Below are 20,309 nucleotides of genomic sequence, written 5' to 3' on the forward strand. Positions count from 1 at the left end.
TTTTCCACACAATAAAAAAAACATGAACAGTAAACATTTCCTTTGTAAATTCCTTTTCCTTTTATTTTAAATAAAAAAAAAAACTATAATTTATTAGTTTTTGATAAAACAAATACATATGAAATGCACAACGACACACCTAAAGTCGCTCACGCACTCATATGAGACGCGCGCGCGCACACACAAACTCACCACGCACATACTTGAAACGCGAGCACACACACACAAACTCGAGTCGCGGCTGTCGCGCACATACACAGGGCCGGCGCGTGCACTTCTGCCGCTCTAGGCGAAAAACATTTGTGCCGCCCCTAGGGCTGGTCCGACTACCATTTTTTGAGCTTCGAAGCTTCGGTAGTAATGAACATCGAATATTCAAAGCTTCGAGAGGGTGCAGAACATCTTCTCTAAAAAAGGCAGGAATCTCTATGTGTCTATAGCCTATGTCCGTTTGCATTTTGATTATTTCGAGAACCGTTCATCCAATCGACTTCACAAGGGAGTGCAGTGTAGCATTTGGTGGTGCAATATAGATGGACACGCGAGACACGACACGTTCAGAATTAATAAACTTTTAGTAAACTACAGAACACCGCGAGCGGGAAGCGGCGCACCTCAAGCGGGCAGGGCTTATATACTTGACGCGCGCTGCACTAGCAATATAAAACGCACACACACGTCTAAATTAAGCAATACTTTAAGGTAGTCTATATTTTTCTGACTAACAAATTACTGACACAGTAAAGGGTAGATTTAAATTAAGAAAAACAAAATTTCAATAAAGAAAAACAAAATTTCAATAAAGAAAAAAACTAAATGTAAAATTTAAATAAAGAAAAAAAACATTTAAATAAAGAAAAAACAAAATTTAAAATTTAAATAAAGAAAAAACGAAATTTAAATAAAGTAAAACGAAATTTAAATAAAGAAAAACGAAATTAAGTTAAATTAAAATCGAGATTAATTTAGATTTATAATAACGGGTAAAAAGGCTAATAGCCAGGGGCGTTTCTAGGTTTTAAAAACACCAGGGGCTGAGCCAAAAACATCAGGGGCTGGGTAACAAGATAACATGATTCGATACAGAGAATAATGTATATTTTAGGCCTATATGCAGGGGGGCAGACTGGTTAAAAAATTCAGTCCAGGCCATATTACCACAAAGACACACACATTCAAATGTGAGGTAGTTAGGGGGGTTCGGGGGCATGCTCCCCCGAGAAAATTTTGATTTCTCAGACCTAGGCTACATATGTGCATTTTAAGGTGTTTGAAGGCCAACATTTTTTGATAACAATAGCTTTAAAAGCATGTCAGTGGGCAGTAGCATAAATTATTTGTCAAGCAGATAACAGATTCTTAAACATGAGAATGAGGATAAATGTTGAAATGAATGATCCACACTATATAATGGAAATGCAAAATGTTTCTGCTTATTGTTGACAATGCCCAATCACATATTCCAAACAGGAATGGCCTTAAATGAGAAATCTTTCAAGAATAATTTTGCATAGATGTAAACAGTAAACTGCATTTGCGTGATTGAAGAGTGCGCGCCGCGAGCAAACGGCTGGCACGACGTAAGTAAGTTCGTTTTTCTGAGTTTTACTGACATATAGCCTGACAACATCTGGTGTGACTGAAGACTGTGCGGCGGTGCTGACTGCGTTATTTTTTTTAAACCGGTCGCGTGGTGGGCCCCCGTAGTTCATCCGTGAGAAACTTGAAACCGGTGCTTGAACTTGAATTCAGGTGACTCATTAACACTCGCGCTACTGTCCACGCCCTGCTCTCACGGCTCGTGGACTCGTGCTGCTTGCCACTTTGCCTAATAATAATTATCAATAAATTAAATTTTTTGAGATCCGGGGCTATAAAAAAAACATCGTCTAACGACGCGCCTGCTAATAGCCTATATTTTGTTTTTTTTGTTATATTTTCCACAATGTCAAAGCAACGCAGCTAACCCAAAACACAAGCTCAGGCATGCACTTCTGTCCATACAAACTCCGCTGTTCTGCGCTCTAGCCAGAGAACACTCCCGTTGCAGGAACACTTTAGGCCAAGAGGAAGCAAATATATACATATACTATAGGTGGATGTGATCGGGGATTTTGGCTGTGTAACATTTAAAGCCACTTAAATTAACGAAATGACTCAAATAAAGATTCGTTCATTTTTATGAACGAGATCGAACAATAGAGTCAGTAAAATTATCCGAACTTCCCATCACTCAGTCATGAGTCATGACTCGTGAGAGCAGGGGGCGGGGCGGCGCGGGGCGGCGCAGGGGCAGCTCAGCAAATAGCCTATTTTGTGAATTGTTCATTCCCGATTGGCACACATTTTGCCGCCCTTACAAAAGTGCCGCTCTAGGCAATTGCCTAGTTCGCCTATATGGACGCGCCGGCCCTGCACATACACATACTCAATGTGACCCGAGCACACTCTCCGCGCACATACTCATATGAGACGCGAGCACACACACACAATTCCCTAAAGATGTGGGAAAGTCGATTAAAAGTGTGGCTACATTTTTCCAGGCTCGATGCCAACAGCGCGCGATGCAGTATTTGCGGTAAAATAATTGCTGCAAAGACGGTACCGCGACAGATATGATGAAGCCCTTGACAGTGCACGGAGTAAACATAAGAGCAGAAAGTTGCTCCGTCTTCGACTGGTAAATGAAGATATACCTTGTTGATCACTCTGATAGTGTTTATATTGCAATAATGACCAACTAAATGTACACTGCCGTTCAAAAATGTGTTGGTTAGTCCGAATTTTTTTTTCAGTAAGGATGCATTAAAGTGATCAAAAGTGACCTTAAAACATGTCACATGTGTAATGTTACAAAATATTTCGTTTTTAAATAAAGCTAAATTACGCGGCTGAAAATAACCGTGCTTTCTGTTACTGAGCCTGTGTCTGTCACTCGTCCTCTTAAAAGTGGAAGCTTGTGTGTAGCTTTGTTGCATTATGTTGAAACTTTGTTGATGTTGTTATTGTCATGCGTGTTCTGGTTATTTGCGCATGATTAAACATGAGTCTTTATATTGCGATAAAACAAAGCTTTGTTGCGTTATTTTTTTGAAGTGGGGATTGGGGGTGCGCCAACCCGTTTGGGACATAGAAGGGGGTGCACAGGAAAAAAAGTTTGGGAACCGCTGGGCTACAGTATTGTGGCATAGTATCAGGACATCCTGGCTAGTGTCTGTCGCACACGGCTAGAGGCGAATGGCCGGATGATGGGCCTATTTGGGAGAAAGTCCAGGGCTGTTTTTTAGCCCCAGTCCGTCCCTGATTACAGGATTATATTTAATACATTTATACGTGACTATATTAATATAACAGCATTTGTAATATGAATACAGGCACATTTCTGCCAAAAAAGTTTGTTTTACTAAAGTTAATTCATAAGTTGTGAAATGTCTTCTAACTGGTTTGTTCTCAGAACAATGTTTCGCCCTGTTTTTTTTGCGTCAATATGTTGAGAATATCAGCGCTGTTTCATCTAGCTTTTTACAAGCTTAAATCACATAGTCAGTTGTGTGTTTATAATAGAGATAGAGAATTCTGCGCTGAATTGAACTGCTTCTCAGTGGATCTGTGTAATAATGTTCGCGTGATCGAGATCAGCCCGCACAGCTGCTTTGCCCACGATCTGATAATGCTCTGCGCTGCTCAGATCAAACAAGTTTTGTTCCGCTTTTTGAGCGTTTGCCATTTGATGTTTCTCATACGCAACGCAAATGACAGCGTATAATCAAAGAGAGTTGGGTAATTTTGTAGAGGCAAAAGTTCAAATTGAAACGTTTAGTTGAAAAGGTCGCAAAATGATACCATTTATTCGAAGTCTGGAACCCCGACGGCAAGTTGGAGCTATTTATAGAATGTGTTTAGCGGGCAACTCATAGGCACCACGTTGGAGACCACAGCTATACTATAACTTAACTATTATAGAGGTGATTATAGACGATAGAGATGAGCCATCTTTAGCCGTTTTCGGCATATTTATTTCACGAGCTGCAGACACATCAGTCTCACGGTCAGACAGCCTTAATACGGTAAAACATTTGGGACAAACAAAACAATAATACAAACGCGTCCTCTTTAGCCTGCACCTTAGTGCCCCCCTGTGGCTTATGCACAATACAGAACAGTAACGTTACTGCATTACATTCTTAATATACAACTGAGGACATTAATGAACATATTTTAACACCCCCACTTGTACTCAGATTGCTATACACTAAAAACAACAACAACAACAACAAAAAACAATGAATGTGGACTCCTGTCATACACATATCAATCTCCAAAAAGAGGACCTGCAAACTTCTTCAGTTTCAACTTATTTACAGGTTTGGTCATTACATCAGCAATCATGTTATCAGTAGAACAATACATCAAAGTCACTCTTCCCTCATTCACAGTAGACCTGATAAAGTGATACTTTATGTCAATGTGTTTACATCTTCGTCTGTTTACAGGGTTTTTGGCAAGAGCGATTGTTCCCTGATTGTCCTCATGTACTATAGTTTGTGTGTATTTATAGTTATCTATACCTCCCAGTAACTGTTCTAGGTATAGACACTCTTGTATGGTTGATGCCAGTGCCATATATTCCGCCTCGCATGTGGATAGCGCAACAGTAGGCTGCTTTCTAGTCTTCCACGAGATCAGAGAACTGTTCTGACTTAGGCTCACACAGTATCCTGTGGTACTGCGTCTGTCACTGGTATCCGCTGCCCAGTCGGCATCACTGTAGGCCTGTATACCTAGTTTCTCACTGTCATTTCTCCTAAAACTTAACCCTTTCTCTGCTGTGCCTTTGAGATACCTAAGTACATGCTTCACAGTGACCCACTGTTCCTCTGTAGGCTCAGCAAAGAATTGTGACAACCTGCTCACAACAAAACTTAAATCTGGTCTGGTGCAAACAGTCAGATATATAAGACTTCCCACAGCCTCTCTGTACATCCTGACATCTTCCATCTTTACTGCATCCTCAGTATATTCTAGCTTTTGCTCACAGGGTGTTTCTCTTGCTCTACAGTCTTGCATATTAAAACGCTGTAGTATCTTGTTAGTGTACTTTTCCTGTGACATCTTTACACACCCATCTGACTGACTAAAATCGATACCCAGAAAATTTTTCAGTTTGCCCAGATCTTTCATTTTAAACTTTTCTGCAAGCATCTCTTTCACATTTTTCAGTCTCTCTTTATCACTCGCTGCAATGATCAAATCATCGACCCATATGATGGTGATCACCTTCCCTTCTTTTGACTCTTTGGCATAAACACAGTGGTCGGCTGGGTTTTGTTTAAAACCATCCTCAGTTAGGCAATCGTGCAAAACCCTATTCCAATTCCGCCCGGATTGTTTTAAACCATAAAGCGATTTCTCTAGCTTATAAACTATACCCTCTTTCTCTTGATAGCCTTCTGGTGGATTGATGTAGATCTCATAGTCTATGGGAGCGTGCAAATACGCTGTTTTCACGTCCATTTGGTGTAGGAGTAAATTCTCCTGTGCTGCTTTCTGTAGCACAACCCTAACACTCGTCAAGTCTGCAGTGGGTGAAAACGTCTCCCCATAATCTACTCCCATTCTCTGGCTGTAACCCTTAGCTACAAACCTTGCTTTATATTTGTCTTTTCCATCTATATCGGTTTTGATGGAGTAAACCCATCTACCCCCCACTGTTTTCTTGCCTATTGGTAGTGTTGTCGGGGTAAAGGTTTTGTTCTCGTTTAGGGACTGGATTTCCTCATCCATGGCTTTTACCCATTCTTTTGAGTTAGCTGACCCCATTGCTCCCCCATAAGTCTGTGGAATGCCACACACGGCTCTGCAGCAATAGTCTACTGTGATATGAACCCCGTCACTATCACTGTCTTCAGTTACAAAGTCATCTAAGTAACTCGGTGTTCTTCTTTCTCTAGCCGGATACCTCCTACTCTCGGGTTCACCACTTGTCACACTCTGTTGTGCTTGATTATGGTCACTAGACCTTGTTTCTGTCCCTGGACTACCACTATGAGCACTTCTACTCCGTACACTTGGCTCTGGAGCATTTTCTGTACTCCTACTCTGTGTGGTCTCGCAAGTCAGGGGTCTCAAATTGTCATAGTCGTCGCTTGGATCTGGCTCACCCGTCTGTGTTTGTTTTTCCACAGCTGCCTTGCTCACAAACTTCACTAGTCTGTGTTTTTGAACTTTGTTTGTATCTGTGTAATACACCAAATAAGCCGGGCTGTTCTTATCGTAACCTACGAAACGCCCCATGTCACATCTGGAGTCAAGTTTTCCCTTTTCCTGTTTGTAAGTATAGCATACAGATCCAAACTTTTGCATCTTAGATACATTAGGCTTCTTGTCTGTCAACGACTCATAAGGAGTCTGCCCTGTACGCCTGTTAAAGCACCTGTTGCGTACCATTGCTGCTGTTTGTACTGCGTAGGGCCATAGCTGCTTTGGTAGTACACTTTCAACTATCATACATCTACCCATCTCAAAAAGAGTACGCCAACCCCTCTCTGCAGTTCCGTTTTGGTGCGGGGAATACGGAGCTGACGTTTCATGTCTGATTTTGTTTTTCCTCAACAGCGCTTGAAAATCACCACATGTAAATTCCGTTCCGTTATCGGATCTGATGCACTTCACTTTCCCGTAAGGGGACACATCTGCTAGGAACTTTTCCGTAGCCTGTACAGTGTCACTTTTCTTCTTTAGAAAATATACAAATACTGCGCTTGAGTAATCATCAGTGAATGACTGCACATATTTGTAACCATCTATTGACTCAGTGGCTACTGGACCTGCGAGGTCTGTGTGTACCATCTGTAAGGGAGCCTTTGCTCTGGTATCAGGGTCCCTATTTCTGGTTTGGGCAAATTTTCCCTGTATACACACCTCACACCCTTGTTCGGGTCTGCCTGTTTTGCCCTTGATCTGCATACCTTCAACGACGTTCTGCAACTTAAAAACATCGTCATAGTTACAGTGGCCCAATATCTCGTGCCACGTCTGTATGTCATGACATGCGTTACACTTATCATTAGACTCAGCTTCAGTGTGCAAAAAATACAACCTGCCGTATACGTAAATGTTAAACCTGGTACCGTCTCTGGTTATCAGGGCGTCTTTATCTTCTTTAAAGACAACCGTAGCCCCACTGGTGGTCGCTGCCTTCACTGAGAAGATGCTTTGGGGGTACGACGGTACGAACAAAGCGTCTTTCAGCACCGCCTTGCGTCGCTGTCCTCTGCTGTCGATGAGGGAAACCTCAGCATTTCCCCTCCGCTGAGCGATCCCGCTGCACCGGGTGCCGTCTGCCAGCTCGACACTGTGCGTTTCTGGCCTGAACGCGCAGTCGAAGCTCTTGAACATGGTTATGTCCGTGATGATATGAGAGGTAGCCCCCGTGTCCACCATCAGACCCCTCTCCTGGATGCTGCATGGCGGCTGCCGCTGGGTACCGGCCCCTCCGTCTCTCATCTTGAACACGTAGTCCTCGGCGTCTTCTGAGGCTTTACTCGCACCATCCTTTTTGCTCTTACTGTCCTTGTCCTTACGCCTACACGTGGCGTCTTTGTGTGTGTCACTTCTACAGAGACTACACCAGGTTTTCTGTCGACATCCTTTTGCTCGGTGGCCTTTGGTGCCACACTTGAAACACACCAGCTCTGCGTCGTCTTTTATCCAGCCACGTGCGCTCGTCTTGGCGGGTCGCCGTCCGGTTTTCCCTTGAGTCTTCATTACACTGTCGCTTGATTCAGCTGCTTTTATCTTTTCTGTCTCTTCAAAACTACGTAGTTTAGTCTTGAATTCTGCAAACGTGATTTTATCGTCTGCATGTGCCACATGTATTGCGAATGGCTTAAAACTCTCAGGCAAACCCTTTAAGACCATAGCAACTAGCAGTCCGTCTCCTAACGTTTCACCCGCGTTCCGTAGTGCTGTGATGGCGGTTTCGGCTCTGATGATATAGTCCATTACACTTTCATCATTTGCCTTCTGAAGCGATGTCAACGTGGTGTACAAGTTGATTATACGGGGCTTTCCCCTCCCTGCATAATACTCTCTCAATATTTCCAAAGCTTTTCTTCCATTGTTGGGCGCATCTCTCATAACTAATGATAGACTTTTATCATCTAGAAGCAAAATCAATTCTGCATACGCGTCCGCGTTTTTCTTTTCATCTGCTGCTATCTCGGCTTCTGACACCGGTTCTCTCAGCACCGTGTCCTTTAGCCCTGATAAATGAAAATGTCCCAACATTTTGGTCTCCCAAAGCTCATACTTAGTCTCATCTCCGTCGAACGTCAGTCGAGGCAACCTCCTTCGTTGTTCCGTCATGTTAGCTTACTCTTTTTCTTTTCTTTTTTTTTCAGTAGTCCGTTAGCACGCGGTCCGTTGCGACTTTCTAAACGGTGGAAAACAACGAACTTTCTTCCGAACGACTTCCTGGGCCCATAACCTGTTGAGTTATGTGACTATATTATTGCAGCTGACGTTGCATTCGGAGGAAAAGAGTTGACGATAGAGATGAGCCATCTTTAGCCGTTTTCGGCATATTTATTTCACGAGCTGCAGACACATCAGTCTCACGGTCAGACAGCCTTAATACGGTAAAACATTTGGGACAAACAAAACAATAATACAAACGCGTCCTCTTTAGCCTGCACCTTAGTGCCCCCCTGTGGCTTATGCACAATACAGAACAGTAACGTTACTGCATTACATTCTTAATATACAACTGAGGACATTAATGAACATATTTTAACAGCTGTTCATATTGCTTTATTAGACTTTTTTTTTTTTTGTGCCGACGGCCCTCGGTTGGACGGCCGTTCTGGACTTTTCCAGAACGCACATATTGTCAGTCCGTCCCTGGGGATAAGACAAAAACCCGGTTTGGAAAATGGATTCATGATGCACTTGTTCATTAATATAAATACTGTAAATTTTGACCACAAAAATGTTAGCTTTAAATACCAAGTTTGTTACATAAATATTTGTAGCCTATTGACATTGATTTCGTACAGTATGAAAAAAAAGTACTAAATCTTTCAACAAAATCTTTGATATAATGACCCTGATATATCTTTCTTGAACCTTGAATACATTTGAGTGTAAATGTAACATTGTTTTCATATATTTAACAAAAAATATTGAACCCAGTGTTTTTATTGTAAACTAAAACGTTTGGTTGATAGATTTGGGGAATTTAAAATGAAGCAGAAATAAAATACAATTAAATATCAGATGAAAAACTTGAAACTCCAAAAAAAAAAAAAAAAAAAAGTTAAAATTAACTTAACTAAGACTAAAGATATTCGGTTGTTAAGTCGTGACGTAACCACTCTCCGTTAATACTCTTTCCGGGTCCAAAGTCCAGGTCCTCTCTACCGCTTTCGCTAGTGTTTTGGTTATTATTGAGTGTTTTTACAATGCCGCAGTGCTGTGTCCCGTGTCCCGAGCTAACTCACAACCTCGTAAATCTTCTTTTTCATTGATGCCTGGACTCTACCCTTAATTATGCCACCTGAGTGATGAGCTACACTAACCACTCTGTTGGTGTTAAAGGAATTTAAACCCTTTTTGACCGCCAAGGGTGCCTCACTAAAAAGGACGTGATCGTAAATACATTTACAGGTTCCACCATTGTTATTTCTGGACGAGAGGAGCGCTTGGACCCGGAAAAGGCTAAACGTTACGCGTGACGTCAGACTTAACAATCGGATAGCCTATAGAAATAGTAATACTAAAATAACAAACATAATTTATTTTTAAAGCATTAAAAGATCAAATGATTGATTTTTTTTTTTTTTTTGATTTTCTGACCTTGACAGTCTGCAGGGGTCTTTGTGATGTCATTTCCTTTTTTTTTTTTTTTTGTTGTTATACCACCAACACATTTTTTACTTTAAGGCCCACAAAAATATTTAAAATACAGATTCAGAAAAGTAATCATCTTAGAAGTGTAACTGCATTTTAAATACATCAAGGTTATATTTATCAGAGATTTGTGTGTGATCATAAATATCTCTTTCTATAGGACAGCAGTGGACTGATATTATGGAAAAGAAGATGGTTTGTCCTCTCTAATTTCTGCCTGTATTATTATAAAGGTAAAACCATGTTATTGTTTTATATATAAATGATCTAAGTGCATTAATTTTCCATTTCAAAAATACTTATTTCCTGAAAGAAACAGCCAGACCGCAACAAAACTGACCAGGGTGCAGACAGAACCGACTCTACTGGATCATGAGATGACGGGAATTAAAATGAAGACACCAGAACTGAGAGGAAGACATGGGAGCAGACCAAGGTAAATTATCTGAGATGCTTCTCCTTCAGTAAATTGTCTTTAACTTGCTATAAAAGGGACCATAACTTACACTTTTCTAGCATTTTTTAAGTTAGTTAAGGTCCATCAAGGTTTCTTGTGACATAACAGTCGTAATTTTTTTTTAAATTACTTGTTCTAACTCTTTCTGAATTAAACAGGCTGTTTTTGCTAATGTATTCATAAGAAATCATGTACATAGATCAGTGTTTCTCAACTGGTGGGTTGCAACCTAAAAATATGAGTCTGGTCTGATGGGTCGTGAACAGCAGGGGAAAACAATGCAAAATACAACTTTTTTGTTTTGTTTTTTGGTTGGTTGGTTGGTTAGTTGGTATTGTGTTGGGACACCACTTGATATCCAATGTAAAATCTAGGCCATTAAGCAAAACCAGCTGAGAACCACTAATCTAAATCTGTAAAGATGTGGGATGAGTGAACATGCTTTAATATCTTCCATTTGGTCAGTCCCATCCTTCAATAACAGCCTCTTTGCAATCCAAGCAATACATTGTGACAGATTTTCAGAACAATCCATGCAGAAATGCCACTTAAATCGTTAAGATCAGCTCTCTTTTTCTCTCTATCAGCACGGCTGAAGCGAATGAGCAATCTCCAAGTTTGGTAAATGCACATGAGGAACATCTTTCCTTCCACCATCCGAAAGCAGCCTTCAAGCAGCCTCCATTTCCCAGAGATCAGTATGGGTCGCCGTGTCACGGTACCATGGGCAGAGCGGACGTTTGGCCCTTTGATAACTGCTCAAGCGCCCCCCTGTCACCATACATCTACACAGAGAGAGGACATGTGCCCGATCAGGAGAAAATAAGGAATATACACTTATGTGCCGATACGGTCATATTCAAAATTTCTAAAGACAATACAAAACCTTTTCCACAATACAACAATACTCTCTTTAATGCGATTTGAGAAAGCAAAATGCATGATTTTTTTTTTTTTTACTTAAGTCTTTTCCTTTTCAATATCACAAGAACTGTTAATGTCATGATTTCATGAAATTGTGTTCAAATATCAGAATATTTCTGTGAAGGTTCTTGGAATTGATTTGATGGTTTTCATATAGTTTTGTTTACATAGGTTTGTGGTTTAATAATGTGGAATTGGAACTTTATATGAATGCAGACTTCCATTCCTCAAGCCATGAGTCGGTGTTTCTCACGATGCACCGCCTGCATGTGAACACCAGACAGCAGCAGTGGATCAGATGAATTTCCCTTATGAATTATCTGAACAATCTGTAACACTTTATAATAAAGTTCAGTTGTAAGTCATAAATAAGTGGTTAGTTAATGATGAACTAATCATTTACAGAACATTCATAAATGATTAGCAAGTGATATACTAACATTTTATGTATGTAAGTCATTTACAAGTGATTAGTAAATGATTAATTATTTACAAAACATGACTATGTGTTCATAAATGATTAATAAATGATATGTTAGTTATTGTATGTTTTGTAGATTAAGTTATAAGTCATTTACAATTGATTAGTAAATGATTAACTAATCATTTACAAAACATGAATATGCGTTTCATAAATGTTAAATAATGTAATTTTTTTTGTATGTATGTAGAAATTAGAGGGTGCAAAAAGTGTTGTAAATGCCTTAAATACACGTACAGATCATTTGTAACAGGTAAGTGTAACACATTTACAAGTGATGAATAGTTTACACTTTAGATTAGGGGATGCAGAAAGTGTTGTAAATGATTTATTCATGCGTTTACACATCATCTATAACCAACCAATAACAGGTGTTGAACACTGTAGTGTGCACTGCAGTGTAAGTGCTGACTGGTGAGGGTATAGACAGCTGTCTTCTGTAGTGTAGTGTAGTGTAGTGTGTAGTGTAGTGTAGTGTAGTGTAGTGTGTAGTGTAGTGTAGTGTGTAGTGTAGTGTGTAGTGTGCACTGCAGTGTAAGTGCTGACTGGTGAGGGTATAGACAGCTCATCTGTCTTCTGTAGTGTAGTGTAGTGTAGTGTGTAGTGTGTACTGCAGTGTAAGTGCTGACTGGTGAGGGTATAGACAGCTGTCTTCTGTAGTGTAGTGTAGTGTAGTGTAGTGTGCACTGCAGTGTAAGTGCTGACTGGTGAGGGTATAGACAGCTCAGCTGTCTTCTGTAGTGTAGTGTAGTGTAGTGTAGTGTGTAGTGTGCACTGCAGTGTAAGTGCTGACTGGTGAGGGTATAGACAGCTGTCTTCTGTAGTGTAGTGTGTAGTGTGTACTGCAGTGTAAGTGCTGACTGCTGAGGGTATAGACAGCTGTCTTCTGTAGTGTAGTGTAGTGTAGTGTGTAGTGTGCACTGCAGTGTAAGTGCTGACTGGTGAGGGTATAAACAGCTCAGCTGTCTTCTGTAGTGTAGTGTAGTGTAGTGTGTAGTGTGTACTGCAGTGTAAGTGCTGACTGCTGAGGGTATAGACAGCTGTCTTCTGTAGTGTAGTGTAGTGTGTACTGCAGTGTAAGTACTGACTGCTGAGGGTATAGACAGCTGTCTTCTGTAGTGTAGTGTAGTGTGTAGTGTGCACTGCAGTGTAAGTGCTGACTGGTGAGGGTATAAACAGCTCAGCTGTCTTCTGTAATGTAGTGTGCACTGCAGTGTAAGTGCTGACTGCTGAGGGTATAGACAGCTGTCTTCTGTAGTGTAGTGTAGTGTGTAGTGTGCACTGCAGTGTAAGTGCTGACTGGTGAGGGTATAAACAGCTCAGCTGTCTTCTGTAGTGTAGTGTGCACTGCAGTGTAAGTGCTGACTGCTGAGGGTATAGACAGCTGTCTTCTGTAGTGTAGTGTAGTGTAGTGTGTAGTGTGCACTGCAGTGTAAGTGCTGACTGGTGAGGGTATAAACAGCTGTCTTCTGTGGTGTAGTGTAGTGTGCACTGCAGTGTAAGTGCTGACTGCTGAGGGTATAGACAGCTGTCTTCTGTAGTGTAGTGTAGTGTAGTGTGTAGTGTGCACTGCAGTGTAAGTGCTGACTGGTGAGGGTATAGACAGCTGTCTTCTGTAGTGTAGTGTGTAGTGTGCACTGCAGTGTAAGTGCTGACTGGTGAGGGTATAGACAGCTGTCTTCTGTAGTGTAGTGTGTAGTGTGTACTGCAGTGTAAGTGCTGACTGGTGAGGGTATAGACAGCTGTCTTCTGTAGTGTAGTGTAGTGTAGTGTGCACTGCAGTGTAAGTGCTGACTGGTGAGGGTATAAACAGCTGTCTTCTGTAGTGTAGTGTAGTGTGCACTGCAGTGTAAGTGCTGACTGCTGAGGGTATAAACAGCTGTCTTCTGTAGTGTAGTGTGTAGTGTGTACTGCAGTGTAAGTGCTGACTGGTGAGGGTATAAACAGCTGTCTTCTGTAGTGTAGTGTAGTGTGCACTGCAGTGTAAGTGCTGACTGCTGAGGGTATAAACAGCTGTCTTCTGTAGTGTAGTGTAGTGTGAACTGCAGTGTAAGTGCTGACTGGTGAGGGTATAGACAGCTGTCTTCTGTAGTGTAGTGTAGTGTGTACTGCAGTGTAAGTGCTGACTGGTGAGGGTATAGACAGCTGTCTTCTGTAGTGTAGTGTGTAGTGTGTACTGCAGTGTAAGTGCTGACTGGTGAGGGTATAGACAGCTGTCTTCTGTAGTGTAGTGTGTAGTCTGCACTGCAGTGTAAGTGCTGACTGGTGAGGGTATAAACAGCTGTCTTCTGTAGTGTAGTGTAGTGTGCACTGCAGTGTAAGTGCTGACTGGTGAGGGTATAGACAGCTGTCTTCTGTAGTGTAGTGTGTAGTGTAGTGTGTAGTGTGCACTGCACTGTAAGTGCTGACTGCTGAGGGTATACACAGCTGTCTTCTGTAGTGTAGTGTGTAGTGTAGTGTAGTGTGTACTGCAGTGTAAGTGCTGACTGCTGAGGGTATAGACAGCTGTCTTCTGTAGTGTAGTGTGCACTGCAGTGTAAGTGCTGACTGGTGAGGGTATAGACAGCTGTCTTCTGTAGTGTAGTGTAGTGTAGTGTGTAGTGTGCACTGCAGTGTAAGTGCTGACTGGTGAGGGTATAGACAGTTGTCTTCTGTAGTGTAGTGTAGTGTAGTGTGCACTGCAGTGTAAGTGCTGACTGGTGAGGGTATAGACAGCTGTCTTCTGTAGTGTAGTGTAGTGTAGTGTAGTGTGTAGTGTGCACTGCAGTGTAAGTGCTGACTGGTGAGGGTATAGACAGTTGTCTTCTGTAGTGTAGTGTAGTGTAGTGTAGTGTGCACTGCAGTGTAAGTGCTGACTGGTGAGGGTATAGACAGCTGTCTTCTGTAGTGTAGTGTAGTGTAGTGTAGTGTACCCTGCAGTGTAAGTGCTGACTGGTGAGGGTATAGACAACTGTCTTCTGTAGTGTGGTGTGTAGTGTGCACTGCAGTGTAAGTGCTGACTGGTGAGGGTATAGACAGCTGTCTTCTGTAGTGTAGTGTAGTGTAGTGTGTAGTGTGCACTGCAGTGTAAGTGCTGACTGGTGAGGGTATAGACAGCTGTCTAGTGTAGTGTAGTGTAGTGTGTAGTGTGTACTGCAGTGTAAGTGCTGACTGGTGAGGGTATAGACAGCTGTCTTCTGTAGTGTAGTGTAGTGTGTAGTGTGTACTGCAGTGTAAGTGCTGACTGGTGAGGGTATAGACAGCTGTCTAGTGTAGTGTAGTGTAGTGTAGTGTGTAGTGTGTACTGCAGTGTAAGTGCTGACTGGTGAGGGTATAGACAGCTGTCTAGTGTAGTGTAGTGTAGTGTAGTGTGTAGTGTGTACTGCAGTGTAAGTGCTGACTGGTGAGGGTATAGACAGCTGTCTTCTGTAGTGTAGTGTAGTGTAGTGTAGTGTGCACTGCAGTGTAAGTGCTGACTGGTGAGGGTATAGACAGCTGTCTTATGTAGTGTAGTGTAGTGTGCACTGCAGTGTAAGTGCTGACTGGTGAGGGTATAGACAGCTGTCTTCTGTAGTGTAGTGTAGTATAGTGTAGTGTAGTGTGTAGTGTAGTAGTGTGTACTGCAGTGTAAGTGCTGACTGGTGAGGGTATAGACAGCTGTCTTATGTAGTGTAGTGTAGTGTGCACTGCAGTGTAAGTGCTGACTGGTGAGGGTATAGACAGCGGTCTTCTCTGACACACATGGAGTCTTTAACCACTGTGCTCCTGATGTGAGCAAAACATTAAAAAAAAAAGAACATCATTTATTAAACATTTATGAAACGCATAGTCATGTTTCATAAATGATTAGTTCATCATTTACTAATCACTTGTAAAAACATACATAAAATGTTAGTATTTCACTTGCTAATCATTTATGAATGTTTTGTAAATGATTAGTTCATCATTAACTAACCACTTATTAATGACTTACAACTGAACGTTATTATAAAGTGTTACCAAACGATCATATACAGTGACATCAGTAGAAGTTTTCTGAGGTTGGAGAGTCGAGTAAAGGACATAAACTAGATAATTCTGTCACGGTTGGGATGATTGGAAAAAGGTGCGAGGACTCAAGTGCAGGAGAATGGTTTATTTACAAAAAGAAAAACAAACACAAAATAAAACCCACGAGGGGGGAAAACATAACTAGCAAATATAAAACAAAACCAGAACATGAAACCAACTACAGGGAACAGGAAACATCAGACAACGTACCGACACAGACTGCAACCAAGAGGGGACTTATAAAGGGAAACTAATCAGGAGGGAACAGGTGAAAGAACTCAAACAATAATCAGATAACAAGTGGGAGGGATCAGACAATGACATGAGCACATGGCCCAAAATAACAAAACACCCATGTGCAGCACAAGACAGGACAGGCATGTGACAAATCCAGTGCAGGTGTTTATGAGAGATGAGTGAATATATCATGTTGTCATAAACACATTACCAAAAGAAAAAAAAAAGAAAAAAATTAATGGTACCCTTTTGCAAGAAAACAGTCAATAGACTGAAATTGAGTAATTTAGAGCCAAAAACAGCTGCAATCTGAGATATTTACCAATGAAGCTCTTTTCAAATGGCCGATATGTTCCTTATAGGTCTGTGCTGTTGTTCTGAACAAGCTGTAGTGTACTTATAATAATATAATATAGAATATAATAATATCCGAGGAGCAAAAAGATAATCATGTAGGGGTGGTGGTGGCGCAGTGGATAAGACACATGCCTTTGGTGTGAGAGACCCGGGTTCGAATCCACTGTGAGACACCAATGTGTCCCTGAGCAAGACACTTAACCCCTAGTTGCTCCAGAGGCGTGCGACCTCTGACATATATAGCAATTGTAAGTCGCTCTGGATAAAAGCGTCAGCTAAATGTAAATGTAAATGTATGTACAATGTAACAGCGTTTTGTTCATTGTCTTTCTTTTTTTTCCAGGACAAAATATTAATCAAATTATCAACATAACCGAATCCTTTTAGAGGTCCTACTTCAGTAAAAATTCACCAATTTTTTATGCGGTTACTCATAGTTATTTTGCATGACTAGCACATTTCTACGGAGCCCCTAAAGGGACGTGGTAGTGGAAATTTTTTTAGGTTGGGAGATTATTATTTTTTTAAATCTTTTGCGTTCCCTCGCAAAACTTTTGCGTTCCCCCGAGAAACTTTGCGTGCCCTCGCAAAGTTATTTGCGTTTCCTCGCAAAGATATTTGCGTTCCCACGCAAAGATATTTGCGTTCACACGCAAAACCTGTTTTGAGCTCGGACAGACACGTTATGTTTAATGTCCCGCTGGCAGTGTTTCAGAGCTCCGTACGTTAATGGAGCGTTTATAGTGTTTGAACTTGGACTCAAATATAAAGAAATGCGGTCAGTGCTTAACTGAAGGAGTTCAGTGAAGTTGGCATTTGGCAATATTCACATAGGCTATTCGAATTTCAAATAAGGGGCCGTCTGTAAAGTGCAAATCTCAAAACCCTTCTGCACATTTTATATCATTAAACATATTCAATAGCTTCACTGTGACACACTGTACGGTCAGTACAGTGTGTCACAGTGAAGCTATTGAATATGTTTAATAATAAAAAATGTGCAGAATTGTCACCAAATTCAGTTCACACATCACTGCTCTCCTGCTGGTTATACTACATTACTTAGTTTGATAAAAAATGCAGAATTTTTATGATTATTTATTATGAAATAAAAGCAATAACTTCACCCTTTTTAGAAATAAATATTAAATAACTTCACACTCTGTGAAGTGTAGGCTTACATACAGTGTAGGCTACAGTGTAATGCCATCAAATTCAGTAAGTAAATATAATGCAAAAGCTGCGTATAGCCTACCAATATAATTTGTTTAAAGAATAGGCCTACTTATTTTTTATGTGCAATTATTTCCCAAACTATTTGTTGTAGGCCTATAACCAACATTAGAGCAGTGATGTGTCATGTGTGAACTAAATTTGGTGTGTTACAGTGAAGTTATTGAATATTTTTCATAATATAAAATGTGCAAAAGCAGTGTAGTATGACCAGTTGGTCACCATTGAAACTGAATTGGGTGGCACTACAGTTTGTAACATTGAAGTTAATGATTATTCTACTGTGAGTTGATGCTGTAGTCGTTTTTGGGTTATATTGCACTTTGCAGACGGTCCCTTCTAACTTGTCTCTCAGCCGCCTGCTCATAGAGATCAATATTATAAAGCTTGTTTTGATGACAATCGGGTTGTAGCTCGTTGTCTAGGTTACTGTGATTATAAATAGGTGTTGTTTGTGTTTCAACAACGTTTAGCTCAAGAATAGGGAAGTTCGAATAGCCTATGTGAATATTGCCAACTTCACTGAACTCCTTCAGTTAAGCACTGACCGCATTTCTTTATATTTGAGTCCAAGTTCAAACACTATAAACGCTCCATTAACGTACGGAGCTCTGAAACACTGCCAGCGGGACATTACAACAGGAAGTGTCTGTCCGAGCTCAAAACAGGTTTTGCGTGGGAACGCAAATATCTTTGCGAGGGAACGCAAAACTTTTGCGTGGGAACGCAAATAACTTTGCGAGGGAACGCAAAAGTTTTGCGTGGGAACGCAAAGTTTCTCGGGGGAACGCAAAAGTTTTGCGAGGGAACGCAAAAGATTTGAAAAAAAAAAACTCTCCCATCCTAAAAAAATGTCCACCACCACGTCCCTTTAGGGGCTCCGTACATTTCCACTGGTCTCAAATTTGATGAAGTCAAACACGTTTCCCTTCGCCACATACGGTTCATAGTCATTATACGAGAAAGTTTCTTATTATTACTACAAGTTATTATTACAAGAAAATAAGTAATTATAATGAGAAACCAAGTCATTATTATGGGAAAATAAGTAGAAATTATATATTTATATAAAAATTATCTTTTTATTAATTTTCTCCTGTTAGAATGATTTCTGAAGGATCATGTGACACTGAAGACTGGAGTAATGATGCTGAACATTCAGCTTTGATCACAGGAATAAATTAAATGTTAAAGTAAATTAAGATAATACCATTCGGTTTTTTTTTCTGTATTTTTGATCAAATAAATGCAGCCTCTGAGCATAAGAGACTTCTTTCAAAAACATTAAAAATAGTGTCCAAACTTTTGACTGGTAATGTAAAATGCAAATTTAATACATAGACCACTAAAACCCCTTTTTCAACATTCAGCTCTTTCTTCCAAATGATGCACAGACACTGTCGTTGTGATGCTGAGAATTTATTTGTTAGCCTTTACAGCTTTGTAACTCATTAAAACAGATCATAAAGACTGACAACTGTGTGGAGGAATCAGATCTGTATCACTTATTTTCAGCCACTATAACATTTCCACTGGTCTCATATTTGATGGTGTTCCAGTCAATCACATTTCCCTTCGTCGGAAACCATTCCTGGTTTAAATGCAACGCCCTGATCTGACTGCTAGGGAGAACATGATCCCACATGCACACATCTGTAATTTCACCTACAAAGCTCTGCTCTGCTTCAAAGGAACCCAGATCTGAATCAGGGTCCTGGCCAAGCAGAACGGTGCCGCCAGGACGAACCGAGTAACCTTTCCTATAGAGCTGGAACACACTGCGCCGTCCATCCACCCAAAAAGCAGCAAGCCCAGTCGCAGAGTCCCAGGTGACGCACAGGTGAGTCTGGAAGATGGAGAGAGGAGGCACGCGGAAAAGCGCTCCGCCTCCGCTGAGGTAGAAGGACAATCGGCCATCTTTCTCTCTCCACACGTTGAGCGCATCATAGCCAGGTGTGCGGTAGGCGAAGAGAATGATCTCCCTCTCGCCCTGGAGCTCCGTCGCCACACGCATGCAGAGAGTAAACGCTGAGAGACTCAGTGGCTTTTCAGGAGTGAGTTTAACAAAGCTTGAATCCGTCTGGGTTGGAAACAGAAGCACTTTACCACCAAGACCCACTGCAAGACAAAACACAAAATACTAAATAAACTCTTTCACTAGACAATCAAAATCCTGCTCATACCAATCCGTGAAACTTAATAATGTAAAATGATGTACCTTCAGTAGCCACTGCTTTCAGAGAAAGCAGACAGAAAAATAAAAGCAACATCTTGCAGGTCTGAAGGGGAAAAAAAGGAAAGAAAAAAAAAAGGGCAAAAGAAAATCCATTACTCTTTTAAACAGACAAATTCTTCACGGTTTCATTGTTTTTAACATTGAACACTTAGTAGTGATAAACTGTTGTAATTTAATCACATAAAAGAGACAAAGACATAAAAGGTTCAAGCTACAAATACTTACGATGTTCAGGAGGTGTTATCAGAGAGAAGATCAGGTCAGGGCAGATGTTTGTCTCACAGATGGTCGTGACTAGAAGTGTCTCGAGTTTTTATTTGCAGATTGGGTTCAGCCCAGATTCACGTACGAGCCTCCCAGTCATCTTTTTATTATTATGCATGCAGTTTTGCAGTTACTGAATGCAGTTTTCCATTTGCAGAATACTGAGACTACATGAAGCCTGT

The 20,309-nt window shown here is 41.0% G+C and overlaps 2 protein-coding genes and 1 long non-coding RNA gene across 5 annotated transcripts in view; 1 reads left to right on the plus strand and 2 right to left on the minus strand.

The window, feature by feature from the left end:
* The window catches only part of LOC309509307 (pleckstrin homology domain-containing family A member 7-like), a 44,050-nt gene extending 32,308 nt beyond the window's left edge, over nucleotides 1-11,742 (plus strand). Inside the window, exons 3-4 of one of the 2 annotated variants that reach the window (XM_082183967.1) lie at nucleotides 10,070-10,345; nucleotides 10,954-11,742. In XM_082183967.1, the coding sequence (XP_082040093.1) occupies nucleotides 10,070-10,119 (50 nt within the window). In that variant the 3' untranslated portion in view covers nucleotides 10,120-10,345; nucleotides 10,954-11,742. The remainder of the gene's footprint in view (nucleotides 1-10,069; nucleotides 10,346-10,953) is intronic. The other variant, XM_082183968.1, reaches the window with a different exon arrangement.
* The window catches only part of LOC309509336, a 77,463-nt gene that overhangs the window by 42,616 nt on the left and 14,538 nt on the right, over nucleotides 1-20,309 (minus strand). The window lies entirely within an intron of this gene.
* LOC309509304 (C-reactive protein-like) lies at nucleotides 19,031-20,227 on the minus strand. The gene is made up of 3 exons (XM_082183965.1): nucleotides 20,089-20,227; nucleotides 19,846-19,906; nucleotides 19,031-19,745 (listed from the first exon to the last, which is right to left on the minus strand). The coding sequence occupies exons 2-3, from the start codon at nucleotides 19,895-19,897 to the stop codon at nucleotides 19,129-19,131; spliced, it is 669 nt and encodes a 222-aa protein (XP_082040091.1). The 5' UTR covers nucleotides 19,898-19,906; nucleotides 20,089-20,227; the 3' UTR covers nucleotides 19,031-19,128.

Source organism: Leuciscus leuciscus (assembly GCF_965113295.1).
Source record: "Leuciscus leuciscus genome assembly, chromosome: 11".
NCBI classification, from domain to species: domain Eukaryota; kingdom Metazoa; phylum Chordata; class Actinopteri; order Cypriniformes; family Leuciscidae; genus Leuciscus; species Leuciscus leuciscus.